At 53.4% G+C, this 16554-nt stretch overlaps 7 protein-coding genes across 7 annotated transcripts; 3 read left to right on the top strand and 4 right to left on the bottom strand.

Moving 5' to 3' along the window:
- Nucleotides 1-443: 443 nt before the first annotated feature.
- Nucleotides 444-3626, top strand: BO97DRAFT_340253 (WD repeat protein; the record flags this gene model as incomplete). The annotated part of the gene is made up of 5 exons (XM_025691587.1): nucleotides 444-672; nucleotides 768-937; nucleotides 1007-1170; nucleotides 1299-1851; nucleotides 1905-3626. 5 exons carry the CDS (start codon nucleotides 444-446, stop codon nucleotides 3624-3626), a joined length of 2838 nt encoding a protein of 945 aa, XP_025553818.1.
- A 549-nt stretch (nucleotides 3627-4175) lies between these two features.
- BO97DRAFT_441649 (SRP9/SRP21 family protein) lies at nucleotides 4176-4823 on the top strand (the record flags this gene model as incomplete). Its single annotated transcript, XM_025698188.1, has 2 exons — nucleotides 4176-4319; nucleotides 4407-4823. The coding sequence occupies 2 exons, from the start codon at nucleotides 4176-4178 to the stop codon at nucleotides 4821-4823; spliced, it is 561 nt and encodes a 186-aa protein (XP_025553817.1).
- A 366-nt stretch (nucleotides 4824-5189) lies between these two features.
- On the bottom strand, nucleotides 5190-6937 carry BO97DRAFT_386546 (ribonucleotide-diphosphate reductase subunit RNR2). The gene is made up of 4 exons (XM_025693534.1): nucleotides 6787-6937; nucleotides 6470-6709; nucleotides 6019-6352; nucleotides 5190-5965 (listed from the first exon to the last, which is right to left on the bottom strand). The coding sequence occupies exons 1-4, from the start codon at nucleotides 6814-6816 to the stop codon at nucleotides 5364-5366; spliced, it is 1206 nt and encodes a 401-aa protein (XP_025553816.1). The 5' UTR covers nucleotides 6817-6937; the 3' UTR covers nucleotides 5190-5363.
- Nucleotides 6938-8350: 1413 nt separating this feature from the next.
- BO97DRAFT_441647 (putative mitochondrial oxaloacetate transporter (Oac)) lies at nucleotides 8351-9796 on the bottom strand (the record flags this gene model as incomplete). Its single annotated transcript, XM_025698187.1, has 6 exons — nucleotides 8351-8631; nucleotides 8690-8835; nucleotides 8893-9364; nucleotides 9421-9550; nucleotides 9635-9709; nucleotides 9780-9796. 6 exons carry the CDS (start codon nucleotides 9794-9796, stop codon nucleotides 8539-8541), a joined length of 933 nt encoding a protein of 310 aa, XP_025553815.1. The 3' UTR covers nucleotides 8351-8538.
- Nucleotides 9797-10396: 600 nt separating this feature from the next.
- BO97DRAFT_422552 (WD-repeat containing protein SWD2) lies at nucleotides 10397-11619 on the top strand (the record flags this gene model as incomplete). Its single annotated transcript, XM_025696802.1, has 3 exons — nucleotides 10397-10501; nucleotides 10563-10788; nucleotides 10841-11619. 3 exons carry the CDS (start codon nucleotides 10397-10399, stop codon nucleotides 11617-11619), a joined length of 1110 nt encoding a protein of 369 aa, XP_025553814.1.
- Nucleotides 11620-11810: 191 nt separating this feature from the next.
- BO97DRAFT_317400 (uncharacterized protein) lies at nucleotides 11811-13421 on the bottom strand (the record flags this gene model as incomplete). Its single annotated transcript, XM_025691269.1, has 1 exon — nucleotides 11811-13421. A coding segment is annotated over one exon (1611 nt), but the record flags the coding sequence as incomplete, so codon positions are not given.
- Nucleotides 13422-13998: 577 nt separating this feature from the next.
- Nucleotides 13999-16377, bottom strand: BO97DRAFT_364943 (putative integral membrane protein (Ptm1)). Its single transcript, XM_025692560.1, has 7 exons — nucleotides 16089-16377; nucleotides 15832-16029; nucleotides 15443-15768; nucleotides 15348-15388; nucleotides 15222-15296; nucleotides 14559-15169; nucleotides 13999-14502 (listed from the first exon to the last, which is right to left on the bottom strand). The coding sequence occupies exons 1-7, from the start codon at nucleotides 16170-16172 to the stop codon at nucleotides 14224-14226; spliced, it is 1614 nt and encodes a 537-aa protein (XP_025553812.1). The 5' UTR covers nucleotides 16173-16377; the 3' UTR covers nucleotides 13999-14223.
- Nucleotides 16378-16554: the final 177 nt, after the last annotated feature.

The following is a 16554-nucleotide window of genomic DNA, read 5'->3' as shown; positions in this document are numbered from 1 at the left end:
GTGTCTGAGACGGACAGAACCCCATGGATGGCCTGACCGTGGCAAGACCGCTCTAGCGGCCATCCATGGATTCTGGAGTCTCGACCCAACCAAGCCTTTCCTTAGCGGAGAAGCCGTAAGAAGAAAAAGACCCTGTTTGATGTCATCCCCTGGTTAGTACAGTACTTAGTAGTAGCAACTGGTTAACCCCGGCGCAATTCATCCGGACACCTTCAATTAATTAATTATTCCATGGCCATCCCGCGGATCTCCATTTGAATCCTTGAATTTCCACTGCCTCCTCTCCCAGTTCTTCTTGATTTCCCTTCGATTTAGTTGTACATTCTCACCCTATTTTTACCCCTACCTCCGGGCAATCTGTCTTTTCCGTCTTTCCGTCTTTCCGTCTCCTCCAGTCTTCTCCAGTCTCATGCGCCGCTCCCGGCGACACCCGGACCATGGCCATGGCGGAGGGAATGCGACCACCACCTGCGGTGTCGCGGGCGTTGACTATTCCCGCCATCGTCACCAGCAACGCTTCTTCTTCCTCCTCCATTCCTATTATTCACGAGACCTCCACCACCAGCACAACAAATACGAGCAATAGCCCCACCGTCTTCAACAATTGCGGCGATCAGAGTCCCAATGCCTCCAGACCCAGCCTGATCCGATCTTCCCAAACTCTTCCGATCGGTATGTCCCGTCCAGTCACGAGACCCCCTCTCCGGACTGACCGACTCGACCATCAATCACCTGCTGACTCGGACTCGTTCTGTTCTTCGCCTTAGGTTCTGGCGCTTCGGATTTCACTTCAGCCTCGAATGGAACCCAACAAGATGGCAAACGAAACTCTCATACCATACAGTATCCCAGCAATGGTTCCGTGAAAAACGCCGCCTCCTCTCCGACCGTCTACCAATCGACAACCGACTCGAGCGCCATCGATCCGTTATCACAAGTAAGGCTGCTGCGCTTGTTTTCGTGGTCTAGATGTCTAGGTGGCTGATTGACCGTGCGTTGCCGATAGCATATCATCAAGCGCACCAACACCCACAAGTCTATCCCCCTGAAGCTATTGGGTCGGGCCTCCCACGAAGCGGAAGCGGGCGGAGGTGATCATCGTGGCTCCTTAGACCATGCCTCCATTCGAGGCGACACGACGATGCACCCGAAGTTGTCCAAGGAGAAGAAGTGAGTGCGCCTTTCCTTATAAGCAGACCTCTTTACCCCGCAAGATTCCCCATGCGGCTCACATTGCTTTTTCCCCTCCGGACCTGACGGAATAAGCTTGCTGATCGATCGACCCTCCCGATCAACAGGAAAGGTGTCTCATTTCTCAGTCGGATCATTCCCGGGAAAAAGAAGGACCAATATTATGATTACGAGGACGATGTCTCCGAGCCGGAAACCGCTCGCATGGATACCGATGCCGCCTCGCAGCCGATAGGATTCTTTCCCCGACTCCCGCCGCCTCCGAAGTACATCCGCGTGCGTGCACACTACAAGAAAGAGAAGACGTTCAGTCGGGTCTTCGTGGCGCAGGAGCTTGAGGGTGCGAGTGGTGCCGTGGGGGGCTCAGACAAGGATGCTTCTGTGTCAGCAGCAGCAGCAGGACCCAATGAGGGCAACACGGGCAAGGCGATCTGGGCGCTCGTATTCTCTAATGATGGCAAGTACCTGGCAGCCGCCGGCCAGGACAGGAAAGTGCGCGTGTGGCAAGTCGTTGGCTCGCCGGAGGACCGCGATCCGGCCGAGCCTGCGGGCGATGGCGACGACGCTCCTCCACGGTTGAATGCGCAAGTGTTCAAATCCCGGCCAGTCCAGGTCTACGAAGGCCACACGGGAAGCGTGCTGGATCTCAGTTGGAGCAAGGTACGGTCTATTGCTACGTGCGAACTCAAATCGGTGCTAACCCAGGAGACTAGAATAACTTCCTGCTCTCCTCGTCGATGGACAAGACTGTCCGCCTTTGGCATGTGAGCCGACCGGAGTGTCTCTGCTGTTTCAAGCATAGCGACTTTGTCACATCAATACAATTTCACCCGCGAGATGATCGGTTTTTCCTGGCAGGGTCACTGGACAACAAGCTGCGATTGTGGAGTATTCCTGATAAGAGCGTGGCCTTTGTAGCCACCGTGCCAGACATGGTCACAGCCGTTGCCTTCACACCCGACGGGCGCTACTCAATCGCTGGAAGTCTCAATGGGTTGTGTAATATATACGAAACAGATGGGTTAAAGGTCGTCGGCCAAATCCACGTTCGCTCCGCACGTGGTCGCAACGCAAAGGGCAGTAAGATCACTGGTATCGACACAAGGATCTTGCCATGCGGCGACCCTAATGGCGAGGTGAAACTGTTGATTACCAGCAACGACTCCCGCATTCGGATGTACAACTTCCGCGACAGGACGCTGGAGGCCAAGTTCCGTGGTAATGAGAATACCTGCAGCCAGATTCGCGCTTCCTTCAGCAACGACGGGAAACATATCATCTGTGGCAGTGAAGATCGCCGAACATATCTGTGGCCTACCGATTCGATCGAGAAGGACTCCGACAAACGAGCCGTGGAGGTATTTGATACACAGTCAGCCATGGTCACTGCCGCCATCATGGCGCCCACGAAAACGAAACAGATTCTTGGATTCGCCGAGGATCCAATCTTTGACGTCTGCAACCCACCGCCAGTGACCCTTGTCAGTCAGACAGACCGAGAGAATGGGCGAGCGAATCGCAATTCGGGCGCCAGCAAATTGGCGCAAGAGTCGCCGGCGTATTTGGCGCGATCAACGCATCCGGACGGGAACATCATGATTGTGGCCGATTATTCAGGCAAGATTCAGGTTCTGCGACAGGATTGTGCCTACCAGAAGCGGCGATACGATAACTGGGACGCGCATTCGACCATCTCACGACGGATTCTGCGGCGCACCAACTCAGCCCGGCACAGCATCGCATCCTCCACCGGAAAGGACTCGACGCACAAAACGCCATCGGAGCGCATTATCTCGTGGCGTAATTCGGTCATCCGTCACGGCACGAGCAATAGCCGATCGGGGATGCGGACTCCACGCACCCGCAGTCCCTCTCCGCATAAGTCCGTCCGCGAGGGTCCATCGGGGTATTTCAGCCCCGGACGGGCATCGTCCAGCGCGGCACGGCCGGATTCCCGCTCGGTCTTTACTACCTCGCCGCCTCAATCCTCCTACAAACAGTCCATGGACAGCGGGCGATCGAGCGCAGATACCTCCCGCGTTCTGGCCAACGGCGCGGCTCGGCCACAGACGCCGCCGGCCTCGACGACCATGTTCGCCAAAAGCGGCGACAAGGACAACCCGCTGTGGCTGCAGGGCGAGCAAAGCTATGCGTTCTACAACAAGATTGCGCGCGACGCGCTAGCGATGAGGAAGAAGCGTAAACCCAGCAGCGGAAGCGGGCTGCCCAGTCCGAATCATCTGGCGGTTCCCGGAGAACGCAACATGAGCCTGGGCAGTACGCTGAGCAGCGACTACGGGTCGTCGAACGGTGATGGCGAGGACGGAGAAGTGCTGCGATGCGAGAACTGTGCGGGCACCAACTTCCGGGCGACCAAGGGGCGCAATGGGAGACAACGGCTGGTCTGCGTGAGATGCGCGCATCCGATCACATAGCTTGACTTCATCGGTGTAGATGGACAGGTGCTCGGAGCATGGTATATTATGCATATTATTCGATGTAATTAGTTTGTATGTCTGTACGATAGAGGTTATACAGAGCCTACAGGGTACAGTAGGTACGAGGGACGAATGACGAACAATTTGAGCACTCCTGTTTAGCATGCTTGTTTATATTGTGAGACTCGCCTAGACTCGTCGCAGAGACATTGGTTCAAGGTCTGCCATCTTCAACCCTGCAGCATACCTCGTATAGCATAAATCATAATTGCTCCATCGTTGACCCAAGCTATCAACCACCACCGGCAAATCGGATCTACCCTCACCGCCCGGACAAGACCAGCACCTCCGAACGGAGCAAAACCACCCACCGCGATTAGCAGATATCATCAACACACCTACCACAACCCAGCCACAACCACAACCACAACCACACACACCAAGCACCAAGCACACACTTACACCGACCTTGTCCTCAATTGCCAGCAGCGCATACAATCGAAACATCCGCAACCCATCAACGCGCAACCACCTACAAATCCAAAAATGCCCTACCTCCCCACCCCACAAGCCTACCTGGAGCAATCCGCGCTCCTGCTACAAGCATATCCCGATGCGGTACGTGCCATCCATGAGTCTGATGAGTCAGGCTGCAAGCCTACCTCTACCAAATACCTCATGATCATCCCAGTACCCTCCAACCAGCCCAAGCCCAATACTTCCCTGGCCCAACACACCCCAGCACACCCCAAACTAACGAACATGATCAATTGATAGAGAATAACAACAAAATACACCTTCCCCGCAAGCAAACCCAAAACCCAAAAAGCCACCACACAACCCCAACCGGAATCCCAAACAACAGCACCACCAACAGAAGAAAAACCCAGAATAGCCACCCTGACCCTCAAGACCTTCCACGCCGGCTCGGGAATCTGCCTAAAGTACCGGACGAACAAGGGCGCCGAGGTGGGCCGGTTGATCACCTCGCTGGGGAAGTTAGCGGCCGGGGCGGATGTTGAGGCGTTGGGGTTGGGGGGTGCTGGTGCAGTTCCTGCGGGGGCGGGGGCGGGGGATGCGGAGATGGTTGATGCGCCTCCCTCTCTTATTCCTGCTGGGGCTGGGGAGGGGGGGAATGAGGGGCCCGGGAAAGGTGGGAAGGGGAAGAAGAAGGGGGGCAAGGGGAGGCGGTAAATTCTAGTCAGTCTGTTACATTGGGGAGCTTGTATCTAGCAGAGCTAGGGGTGGGGTGAGGTTGGTTGTTGATAACGCGTGGAAATGATACCCGTGTGGTTTTGTGATGTTTTGTAGGTCTTATCTCTGGTATAGTATTGAGATTGAGGTGGCCAGGAAGCTGAAAGGAAGGGGGGTCCGGGGGTTCTCCCCCGGAATCGCTTACACAACTTGGCCTGAGCTTGAGGTTCCCAGGAAGCTAAAGGGAAGGGGGGTCCGGGGGTTCTCCCCCGGAATCGCTTAACTCAACTTGGCCTGAGATTGAGATGCTTGGGAAGCTGGAAGGAAAGGCCTGATTACAACGTCTACGACAGAAGCGTCAGTAATAGTTATCCAACAATGTACATTCCTAGCTAGATACAAGTAAAGAAAAAAGAAATCCGCCCATCCAACGCCAATCCCATGCGTGTAAACCTCAGAGCTTCATAACACAAAACAGAACAAGAATTATTCGTAGCCATGGCTGGTGCCGACAACCGGGTATATCGTGGCATCACTCTTCTAAAAGTCCTCGTCAAAGTTGAGACCACCGGCCGAGGCGCTGGTCTCCTCCTCCTCCTTCTTCTTCGTGCTGGCCATGACACCGGCCTTCTGGTAGTCACCCACACGCTTCTCGAAGAAGTTGGTCTTGCCAGCAAGAGAGATCGACTCCATGAAGTCGAAGGGGTTGGCCGAGTTGTAGTACTTCTTGTTACCAAGAGCAACCAACAACCGGTCGGCCACGAACTCGATGTACTGGCACATCAGCTTGGCGTTCATGCCGAGCAGGGCAACGGGGAGAGAGTCCGACAGGAACTCTTGCTCGATGCCAACAGCCTCAACGATGATGTCCTCGACCATCTGCTTGCTGGGGCGGTTGTTCAGGTGGGAGAAGAGCAAGCAAGCGAAGTCAGTGTGGAGACCCTCATCACGGGAGATCAACTCGTTGGAGAAGGTGAGACCAGGCATCAAGCCACGCTTCTTGAGCCAGAAGATAGAGGCGAAAGAGCCAGAGAAAAAGATACCCTCAACGGCAGCGAAAGCGACCAGGCGCTGGGCGAAAGTTGATTCGCGGTCTTGGATCCACTTGATAGCCCAATCAGCCTTCTTGCGAATGCAGGGAACTGCAGCACGTTAGCATCCACGTCCAATCACGTTTCGAGCGCAATGCACATACTGTTATCAATGGCGTCGAAAAGGTAGTTGCGCTGCTTGGGCTCCTTGATGTAGGTATCGATGAGAAGGGAGTAGGTCTCGGAGTGGATGTTCTCCATCATGATCTGGAAACCGTAGAAGCAACGAGCCTCGGGAATCTGAACCTCTCCGCTGAAACGCTCCACCAGGTTCTCGTTGACAATGCCATCGGAGGCAGCGAAGAAAGCAAGGACGTGAGAGATGAAGTAGCGCTCGTCATCGTTGAGACGGTTGTTCCAGTCGTGCATATCCTTGGAGAGATCGATCTCCTCGGCGGTCCAGAAAGAGGCTTCGGCCTTCTTGTACATCTGCCAGATCTGTGGAACGCGAAAATTACACGTTAGTGCACTAGTCTCGACGCGGGTGGGGACACCCGAGGGAGAAAGAAAAAAAACCACTTTACGCGTAACGCGTAGTGGGCGTGTCGGACTAACCTCGTGGTACTTGATGGGGAAGAGGACGAAACGGTGAGGGTTCTCCTGGAGAAGAGGCTCATTGACCTCGAATTCCTTGATACCAGGAGCGACCTTGGGAGCCTCGGCGGGCTTCTCGGCAACGGTCTTCTCGGCAGGGACGTCGACAGTGGCTGGAGCGTTCTCCTTGCCCACGGGGTTGAAATTGAGCTTCTTGACGGGGGAGTCGCTCATCTTGAGGTTCTCAAGCGAGGAAGCAGCCTATTCACCAAGTTTAATTAGCTGGATTGCTCGAGTCGACGCGTCGACCGGGGGAGGCAAGACGTGACATCACCTACCTGCTTGGAGGGAGTGAGTTGTGCGGACATTGTGAATGTGTAAGAGATGATTGAGACAAAGACAGAGACAATGGTTAACACCGACACAGCAACACGCCAGACAATTGATCGTGATGGACTGGAAGGAAAGAGAATGAGCAGTGCAGAGGAGGGCGTCGGGGACAAGAAATACTTGCATGGAACGAGAAGCGTGATCCTTAGCGCGACGTGACCTAGCCCGTCGCACGTGACTTGGCGCGACTCGGGCCCCGGTGGCTGGCTGGAAGAATGGTTGTTCCGGACAAAGCGGGCCCAGTCTGTTGATGTCCGTCGCGTCTACACGTCTTTCGTTCCAATTTCGCTTTGCCGCTGATCCATGAACCATTGCTTTACTCCAGTCAGACCACCGGCCAGTAGCCCATCCGGTGCTCTAGAACTCCACTGTTCCAGCGTCTGCATCAAGTTTTGCAAGCTCTCTCCACATTCCTGGAACGGCACAGATTGCGCTGGTCTCTGCCGCTCAAACTCCGTATTTTAGTGTGTTCGCGTTACGTCGCACTATTCCTTGTCGGGGTTTATTACTGGTCCCTATCTTATCTGATCGGATTGACGCGATCGAACTCCTCGCGCCTACTCATTGATGATGCCCTCGAAGTTGCTACCTCCAATGCTGTAAAGCAGGCATTCCATGGTCTTGAATAACCAACTTCTATGATCACTCCTCATGCCTGGACCCCTCACCAGATCCCCGTACCTTACAGATGACTGCAGTTGCTTAGGCAGCTTTACGGCATCCTGAGCAATCAATCAAGCTGAGCTCAGCCGCCGATCCCCACTGGCTTAAATCCGAGACGAAATTTTCCCAGGTTTGGTGTCCGTGCTCAGTGCTCACCGAAAGAACGCGACGCGTCGGCCTTTTTTGCAATCCACACGGAGACACACTCTGGCTGCTACGGTCCACCACGGAATTACGGGAGTTCTCTGGGGCCCTTCAGTACGTCTGCCTATCCTGTTGTGGTAGCCTGGCCCCAATCTAGATTCCATGGTGAGTATTAAAACCGTAAATAGTGGGTTTTCAGGCAAGGTTGTTGTTTTCGTCCACTTGGTGATGACGTCCTGCAAGTCCGGAACGCGTCTGCCGTGTGCTGGCTATTGATGCTTGGGGTCGTGCTCTTCCCTGCTCTGTAATAATACATGAGCTATCTATGATGGGTTATATAATTTGGGAAATGGAATGAAAGTAAGGAGAACGCTACAATATTCTGGCTAGAATATGGTTACATAGGTTGCCGTGTGTACAAGCCTGTGTCGGCACGACGCGTCGTGTTTCGGGCGATTGATCCGACGGAAGCAAGATGCTGCGAAGATGTCATCCCCGACAACCCTGGTCTAGACTGGGGCGGGCTAAACATTGGGTGCTGCTTGAAGGCCCACATGAGGTCCAACACTTTGTCTAGCGTCCACATGGAGCTGTTTGCGTCGTCGCGTCTGTGACTGTCTAATAACGTATGCCTCCCTCGCTCACGCGATTAGGCTTTTGCCGACCTACGCCTGAATTCATCTGAAATCTGAACACTTTGAATAGAGATGGTCTAAATTTATCTTGCCTCGAGGTCTATGCAATCCAAGGTGACGCGACTATCCGAGCTGAAACGCCTTATGTACACAACGAGCCGAGCCAAGACACGCTATAAGTCGACCCTATAACCCCTGATCAAATATACCAAAATGCTTCTATAGCTATGCCAATGCCGCTGAATGAATGTCGTCTATTTACAGTCGGGCCCTGAGCGAATCCGAGAGGAACCGGTCCTCAAGTCTCCGCATGTATTTGTTGGTCTGTTCGGCCAAAGTGAGGGTCAAGACCTGGAAAATCAATTAGCACTCTGCTTCCAATCTTCATGTACCACGGCGTTTGACTTACAGTGTGGGGCAGAATACGCGCAAGGTGAGCGAAATAACCCTTGTAGATCGCGAGAATGCCCTCAGTGCGAATAGTCTGAAACAGACAGTCCAGTGCGCCCTTATATAGGTTACCGGTCTGGTTGTACATTCTCGACATGACCGTGTCTGGCAAAAAGGTCAGCTAGGCTGTAATCGGCAGTTCGCGATATGGCTCAAACATACCAGGAGGGTGCATCACGCAGCAAACCACAAAGCCGGAAGCTGTGCTGCTAGCCAAGTGCAGAGCTGGCCCGTCTTCCATACCAAGATGCTTCGTCAGGCGACGTTTGGCGAAGAAGTAAGTCGGCAGCTGAACCGAGCTACCGAAACCCGTTCGCACCATAGACGCGCCGACACCACGATACAACCCCTTCACTCCCTCGGTTTTATAGATCTTGCTCAGACCATCGAAGGAGTTGCGATAATTGTGCTGCGTACCCACGGGGAGGAAGGGCGAGAAGGATTGGAGACGAGTCTTGACGAGGAAGAATGGTGAAGCGATGGCGGCACCAATGATACCCGAGGCGGCACCGGCGCAGACGTTTATGCCGAGGGACTGAACCTGGGAGTCTTTGTAGACCGCATTTGTGATGGATCCGCGCAGAGGTTCGTAGAACCCGAGACGGCAACCGTTCAGGAGAACTTGATAGATATACTGAGACAGTCGTTAGATGATGGGACATCTTGTTCGTGAGAGCGCGCGATGCTTACGGCAGAGCCGATTCCTCGGAACAGGCCGCGCGGGCCTTCATTCTGCAGGACGACCTTGACACCGTGGAACACACCACGATATTTCTTGACCGCGTCGCTCTTCGATTGCAATTCTCCTTGCAATTGTAAACTAGCGAACAAAGTGTGTTAGTCTTTTTGTCCTGTAGCTGCGACCCGCGCGCAGAGAGCGAGGGCCGCATGAGGGTGGTCATACCGGATCTTGACGGTCTCAAAGCTGTGAGTGACTGTGACTGCTCCACATGCTGCAACACCTCCGGCGAGGAAGGCTCTAGGAAGAAGATCGCTTGAGTCAGCGCGATCGCAAATATGGCGAATTCGTTGTGTGAAGTGCGACAAACCCTGTCGTCGTTGACATGGCTGTTCAAGGATCGTCTCCGCTCGCGGGGAGAATCGACTGGTCTCTGCGCAGGGACTGCGAAGGCTAGAGTCTGTGGGGATAGCGGGAAAATCTGACTGTACAACAGGAAACAAGATCTTCAGGAGGTGAGGTGAGGATCTCGAGGAGCAGGAGTTTTAAAAAGAACGGTGACACAGTCAGACATTATTCGCCGATCCAGGGAGCAGGCCAACGTGAACAATCCATGCGGGCACTGCAATCTGACCGGGGTCCGACTTGGAGATTTGGCTCGGATCCTGCAGGCTATCATTGGCCAACATGCCGCATTTCCGCGCGGAGCCTCCGACCATCGGCGATCGCTGAGGTCAGCAAACCAGACCCCGAATATAACCGGCCGGCCGGAACAATGTTATTTCGAAAGAGCTTCAAACGCGACAAACGGGCTAGTCATGGCGCGTTTGCCAGTCGATAAAGCTCTGGTCAGAGCATCTCAGGGCAGCACAATTCAAGCTACATGAGCGTACATCTCTGACTCTGTATCATACATAAGACAAGCAATTGTTTCGGTTTCACTATCAGCGCCGCGATAGCTTCCTGCCTCATCTGAACACAGCAAGCATGACGGAAGTGCAATCGCAGCCGGCGGCGCAGCAGCAGGCGCAGCAGCCAATGCTCCAGACCCAAAAAGTGTCGGACATCATTCGTAGCTTTCGCCCGACCAAGGTTAGTCTTTAAATTACTACACTGTAATGCCTGCCTCTCTAACGTATTGTCTGCCTTCTAGGCATTCCGGCCTCCAAAGCAGGATACTGCTAACTATGTGACCTCGTTGGATTTCGATGACCAAGGTGACTACTTGGTGGCTTCCGGCGACGACGACACCATTCAAGTCTTCGACATCAAGGAGGGCAAGTCTACGAAATCAGTTCCTAGCAAGAAGTACGGAGCTCATCTGGCGAGATTCACACACCATTCTCGTCAGGTTCTCCATGCTAGCACCAAGCTGGACGGTACGTCTCATACCGCGAACCGCATGTTTTGATCCGAAGCTCATCCTCTCAGACTCACTGCGATTGCTTGACCTACATAATGAAGGCTATGTCAGGTATTTCTCAGGCCATACTGACAAGGTCACCTGCTTGGCTTTGTCCCCTGGCGGCGACTCCTTCATCTCGTGTTCCAAGGACGATACCATCGCGCTCTGGGATCTTGGCTCTAGAAACGCCCAGGGAAGGCTAAATCTTGCGACACCCTACCTCGTTGCATTTGATCCGTCGGCATCAGTCATTGCAGTTGCATCCCAGTCTACATCTTCCATCTTGCTGTACGACTACCGCAACTACGACAAGTCTCCATTCTCCACCTTCGATCTTGCGCCCCACGAAGAGCGATACACTCCGTCAACGCGTGGGCGGGCTTGGACCCGGCTTGAATTCTCGAACGACGGAAAATACTTGCTTGTGGGGACGGATTACCATGGACACTTCATCCTCGATGCCTTTGAAGGTTCGTTGAAAGCATTCTTGGTTGGCAAAGCTGGATCCCCCGGTCGAGCTGCGCCCATTTCCACAACTGGCAAGCCCCTCGGACAGGGAGATGCATGCTTTTCGCCAGATGGGCGATATGTCATCGGAGGCTCTGGAGATCACCCGGACGTCTTGGTATGGGACCTCCAGCAGACTCCTGATGCCAACGGCTTTCTGCAGCCCATGACAAAGCTTTCTCACCGTGGTCGGGTCGCCATGGTAGAATACAACCCCCGCTACAACATGTTGGCATCCGCCGATAAAGAGATTGTGTTCTGGCTCCCGGAGGACAACTCCCGTTCCTCTGAGAAATAAAGGTTCAAGAACTCTCATGATTTCGTGGTGGGAGTTCCTTGCGAAGCACTATGGCAATGACCATTCTCGTAATACACCGATCCTCAGCAATTGGATCGCTGCCAAAGAAGAGATTAATGACTGGTATGGCTCTATATGATTCTATGCCCATCGATCTATCTTCTAAAACGTCCCAGTGATCCCATCTACTCCTTGCGGCCTTTTTCTTTCCCTATCAAACTCCTCGCTGTATCGCACACCCAGATCGCAGGCCCTTCCAGACTATCGTCCGTTCCCCTGTTCTTCTCAACGATGGACTCGATCTGTTTGACCACCGTGCGATTACTTGATATCGTTACCACACCGGCAGCCCATCCATACAAGAACACGCTATGGTTGATGTCGGACAGCACCTTCTCGATCTTTTCATAGACAGGCGGAAGTTTGGCCAGATTCTTCGCAGAGGCAATTATCGGCGCCGCATCGACTGTCATGACGGGGAGCTTCCAGTCAGCAGGGATCTCATAATCGGATAGCTTCTGATATGCTTGAATGAGTTCTTCTCGGTTACAGTCACCAAACGACCCTTCCCCTAGTAGTATCCTCATGCGCTGGTTCTCGGTCTCTGTACCAATGATGTTGACAATCTCTTGCATTCTCTGGGCAGCCTCCTTTGTGCAGACAAGATCGTGTCCCACCACGGCGGGCCACAACTCGGTGGGGAGCAGCGGGCGGGTATGTTCGATATCAATCTGGCGATTGATGGCTGTGTGATGAACGGGGGACGGGGCGATATCCTTGTAATGCGACAGGTCCGAGACGGCCGCCAGCAGCAATGTACAGTCCACATTCAGGGTAGGAGTGAAACGCTTGAATGGCTTAGGAAGCAGCCGGACCAGCGTCTCGGCTTGCGTGGGCTCGCCCTGCGAAGAAGAATATACATTCCCCCCACAACTCACATCAATTCCATACCCGCGTATGATCTTCAATAGACCATCAATCTCGGAACTCGAGCCCTCCTCTATCTTAGGGATGACAAACCGCAACCGCGGCGTTTTATACCTGACCCTCGTAACATCCGCCGCTTTCCTCATATCCCTAGCCAGCTTAACGAGCTCAATCTCATCGTCATCATCGTCCTCATCCCCCTCACCCTCACCCCCATCCCCACTGGCATAATTCCGCAACACCGTCCTGGGCTGACCACCCGCATCCCCATCCTCATCCTCCGACCCATCAGCCTCCCACCCCTTCTTTGCCATCTCAAACAACAACCTCGTCTCCGAAATCGTAGAAACCTTCACCCACTCCTCCCCATCATCCGCCACAATATCAACAAACACACTCTTCTTCTTATCCCGACTCGCCCTCTTCTTTCCCATGCCCCCTTTGCCCGTAGCACCATCCTTCCCCTCCCCATCCCCAGCCCCAGACCCCCAGTAGAACCTCTTCCCAAACGCCACCAAGCCCGAACACGACCCCCGCGCAATAGCCCACACAGCCTCATAGAACGGCAGATTCGACGACCGCAGCGCATGGCCTAGCCGCGAGCGCACCTCGTCCCGTGTCCCGATGTCATCATCAAAGGTTCCTGAGCCCTCAGCAGCTGCAGCTGCAGCAGCTTCCACTTCCTGTACCTGCGCATCGAGCTTCTCGAGCGTGCGCAGCTCGGAAAGCACGCTTGAGCGCAGGGAACGCACCTCCACGATCTGGGGGTTTCGTTGGGTCTGTGCGAGGAGGGATTGGAGTGCGTCGAGGTCTGAGAGGAGGGTGCGGCAGCGGGTGACGAGGGAGGCGGAGAGGGTGCGGTTGCTTGGTGGTGGTGGGGAGGGGTCGGTTGAGTTGTCCGTTGACATTATGGCTCAGTGGTGTATGGAGAATCAGGGCAGATGGTGGCTCGTTTCGTGTGTTTGGCAACTCTATGTGGTATATGGAGTGATTGTGGTGTTCGTGTTGGGTTTGTGTAAGTTGTGAGTCGGAGGTTGCGGCAGCGGCGGCGGGGTGGAGGTTTGGTAACTGTAGGTGGCTTGGGTCGCAGTTGAGAGAGAGTATCTGTCGTGGGTTCCTTTCGGTACAGGTTCCTTTTGAAGAAGGTGGAAGGTTTGAGACACTAGCTAGGTCTGAGTCATGGGTGTATATATCATTGTCCGTCGTTGGCAGGGATGAGAAATGGCTGCTCACGGTCAGATCTTGGCGGGATGGCTGTTTTCAGGGCTAAATCATACCGCGAGCTGCGGCGCCTTGCTGCAAGGGCCGAGGCCACTCGATCGAGAAAAAAAGTGTCTCTTACTTCTATATTCTTCGTGTATAAACCTGATGGCTAACCAAACTGTGCATCTTCAAGCATATCCTGAAACGCAGAGTTTTCATTTTGAACTAGAATCAGACAAACTTTATACACTATGTAACAAGAAAATACTTCATCCATCATCATTGAACAAGAAATTAAAGGCTAAAAACGAAACTCACGGGGAATTCTCCTTAGCCAAACGCCGTGATATGCCTTAAAGCAGATTAAAGCGACATTGAGCCCCCAATCCTACACACCGACAATTGACTTCGACGCCCAGACGAACGTCCACACCGCAGCCTCGAGCTCTCCGGTCGAAGAGTCGATATTACCATCTAGTGCTTGCCGGTGAGGCGTTGTCGCTCACTCGAATTGCGCGGCGATTCGTCCTCATCATCCGACCATCTATCACCGTCCTCGCCCACTGCGAAGATAGTCTCTCCATCAAGTGACTCCCGTGGGCGTGACGCGGAAGGAACGGGCTTAGGCGGAATGGGCGACAAATCGCGACGCGGCTCATGGGCAGAATGTTCTTCAAGGCCACCAAGGGCGTCTTCCTCGTCCAAGGCACTACCGAAAGATCGAATCTCAAAACCATCGTCGTCTTGGGCGATCTGTGCATGTTGTCAGCGATAATCTCGTAATCATTTCGTTCACAGCAAGAACCCACCTCATCACTCATAGCGAAGCGTCGGTTGTTGGCAGTGGGCCGCCACAAGTACGCGACGAACCCAATGTCAAAAAAATAGACAATGTTAAGCCAGCCATCCAAGACAAACCATCTAGTCTTCCAGTGCTCGGGCACAAAGCTTGCTTCGCTGTGTCCGGCGAAGTTGATTGAATTGAGGAAGAAGAAGCCGAATATCACGATGATACTGCCAAGGATGCACCACCACAGTTTCTTGTACATCATCGCCTTCACTTTCTGCTTTCGGTCGATCAAATCCTTCATGGTGGCGTTTAGTGAGTTCAATGTCCAGACGTAGAAGGCAGTCAACGTTCCAGCAAGCGGTAGAACGATGAGCAGGACAAGGGGACCGGCGCTGTCAGGTGTGATAGACAAACTTGCGACAGCGTAAATCACAGCAAAGACGAAATGAGTTATGGCGAGAACGCGGACATAGATCATAGTTCGTCCGAGCGAGGGTTTGACAACGCCATATCCCATGCACACGATAAGAAGAAGGAAGAATGAGAAGGAGTTGCGGCCTGCATTTAGGACGGCCACTATTACCATCAATACTTTTGCACCAACATTCAAACCGTGGACGTTCTGGTATTCTGTGAAATGTTAGAAGCACCTTCCAAACCACATGCAACTGGCTCGACATACCATAGAATCCCCAAGTCATCGCTTGTTCCACGATCAGGAAAACCAAGATGGCGGTGATGTAATTTTGCACAGGCACTGCCATACATTAGTTGAAATTGGCCCCCAAAGAGTATATTATTCACTCACAGATATCATGACGGTTTTGGACATATAGAAAAGCCCAGAACCTATAATCATCAGCTCAGATCCTCGAAGCACCGGGATCAATCCGCAGAACGTACGCTCCAACCACAGCATAGACAATGGTCAAACCTCCGTAGAAGGGCAGCTTCGCAATCTGCGCAGCTGGAAGCTCTCCATACGAGTTTCGGAATTCCACAACGGCCTTGTAGTCCTGCCCAGAATACCCGTATGTGCTCACACAGTAGAAACCTGTCTTCTTGATCGGGTAATTGACGGCGACCGGGTTGTTTAGATGCACAGCTTGGGTGATGATGGGAAACTTGGCGGTTTCGGTGGCGTTCGCAGCAAGGATGAACGATCCGATCTGATCTTCCTTGCATAGATTGGCTTGTACACTCGCTTCATCGCAAATTGTTTCTATCATCTAGATTTTATCAGTCAATGAGAAGACGTTCACTTGATACTCACTCTTGGGCGGGGGACATACTTCGGAGTCGCCGGGTACAGGCCGCCCGATGAGGTTCTCATCGGTCCATTCGAAAATAACCAGACTGACAAGAGGATCACTGTCACCAGCGTTCGAGTCTTGCACAAACTTAGTCAGGATAAAGGGATCCGCGTTTCCACCCCAAGCTTTACGGCTGTACATTCCCGAGCATCGTTGTCGACTGGCTTCATCTTGTGTCTGGAAAGCACCCAATGTTAGAGATGAGCTTCGGGAGGTTGGACAAGAAAGAAACGCACCAACGCAACTTCATTTCCTAGGACATGTCCTGCGAGTAGGGCTGTTAAGCCGAGGGTTTGAAGCCACCCTCTCATTCTGACCATAAATAGGAGCTGACCGATGGGGTTACTAGCGATACAAAGCTCCGGGTTCGCCGAGCGTAAAAGGTAAGGTACGGTTCTGGAGCATAAGAAGGTGCAATGGTGAGGAAAGCCGGGGGGTGTCAATAACAAGAGGAAAGACAGAAGAAAGTCCCCAGGTGGTGAGCGACGCTTGTTTGCGTATTAACGAGCGCAGCGATGTCACGAATTCGTGGCTACAACCTGAAACCGGGGAAGCCGCGTGTTGATGTCGGTCCCGCCGATTGAGATTATCTAAGCCCGCCCGCGCTGCCTAGAATTTCTGCCTGCCTTTTTCTAATCGGCGTCTCTCCGTTGCTTGTCTGGCAATCGCCGCAATTTTGACAAAGCCGGAACCTCTACAGTA

This window comes from Aspergillus homomorphus, assembly GCF_003184865.1.
Source record: "Aspergillus homomorphus CBS 101889 unplaced genomic scaffold BO97scaffold_8, whole genome shotgun sequence".
Taxonomy (NCBI): Eukaryota; Fungi; Ascomycota; class Eurotiomycetes; order Eurotiales; family Aspergillaceae; genus Aspergillus; species Aspergillus homomorphus.
This window is presented reverse-complemented; position numbering and strand designations above follow the sequence as displayed.

Excerpts from the sequence above, each read along its gene's own strand:
- BO97DRAFT_386546 (XM_025693534.1), bottom strand. The coding sequence starts at position 6,816 with ATGTCCGCACAACTCACTCCCTCCAAGCAG. Across the intron at positions 6,353-6,469 it reads TCCCCATCAAGTACCACGAG|ATCTGGCAGATGTACAAGAA; the intron begins GTTAGTCCGACA and ends CGCGTTCCACAG. Across the intron at positions 5,966-6,018 it reads TTTCGACGCCATTGATAACA|TTCCCTGCATTCGCAAGAAG; the intron begins GTATGTGCATTG and ends AACGTGCTGCAG.
- BO97DRAFT_364943 (XM_025692560.1), bottom strand. The coding sequence starts at position 16,172 with ATGGTCAGAATGAGAGGGTGGCTTCAAACCCTCGGCTTAACAGCCCTA. Across the intron at positions 15,389-15,442 it reads GTCTATGCTGTGGTTGGAGC|GTTCTGGGCTTTTCTATATG; the intron begins GTACGTTCTGCG and ends TGATGATTATAG. Across the intron at positions 14,503-14,558 it reads GCTTCGCTATGAGTGATGAG|ATCGCCCAAGACGACGATGG; the intron begins GTGGGTTCTTGC and ends CAACATGCACAG.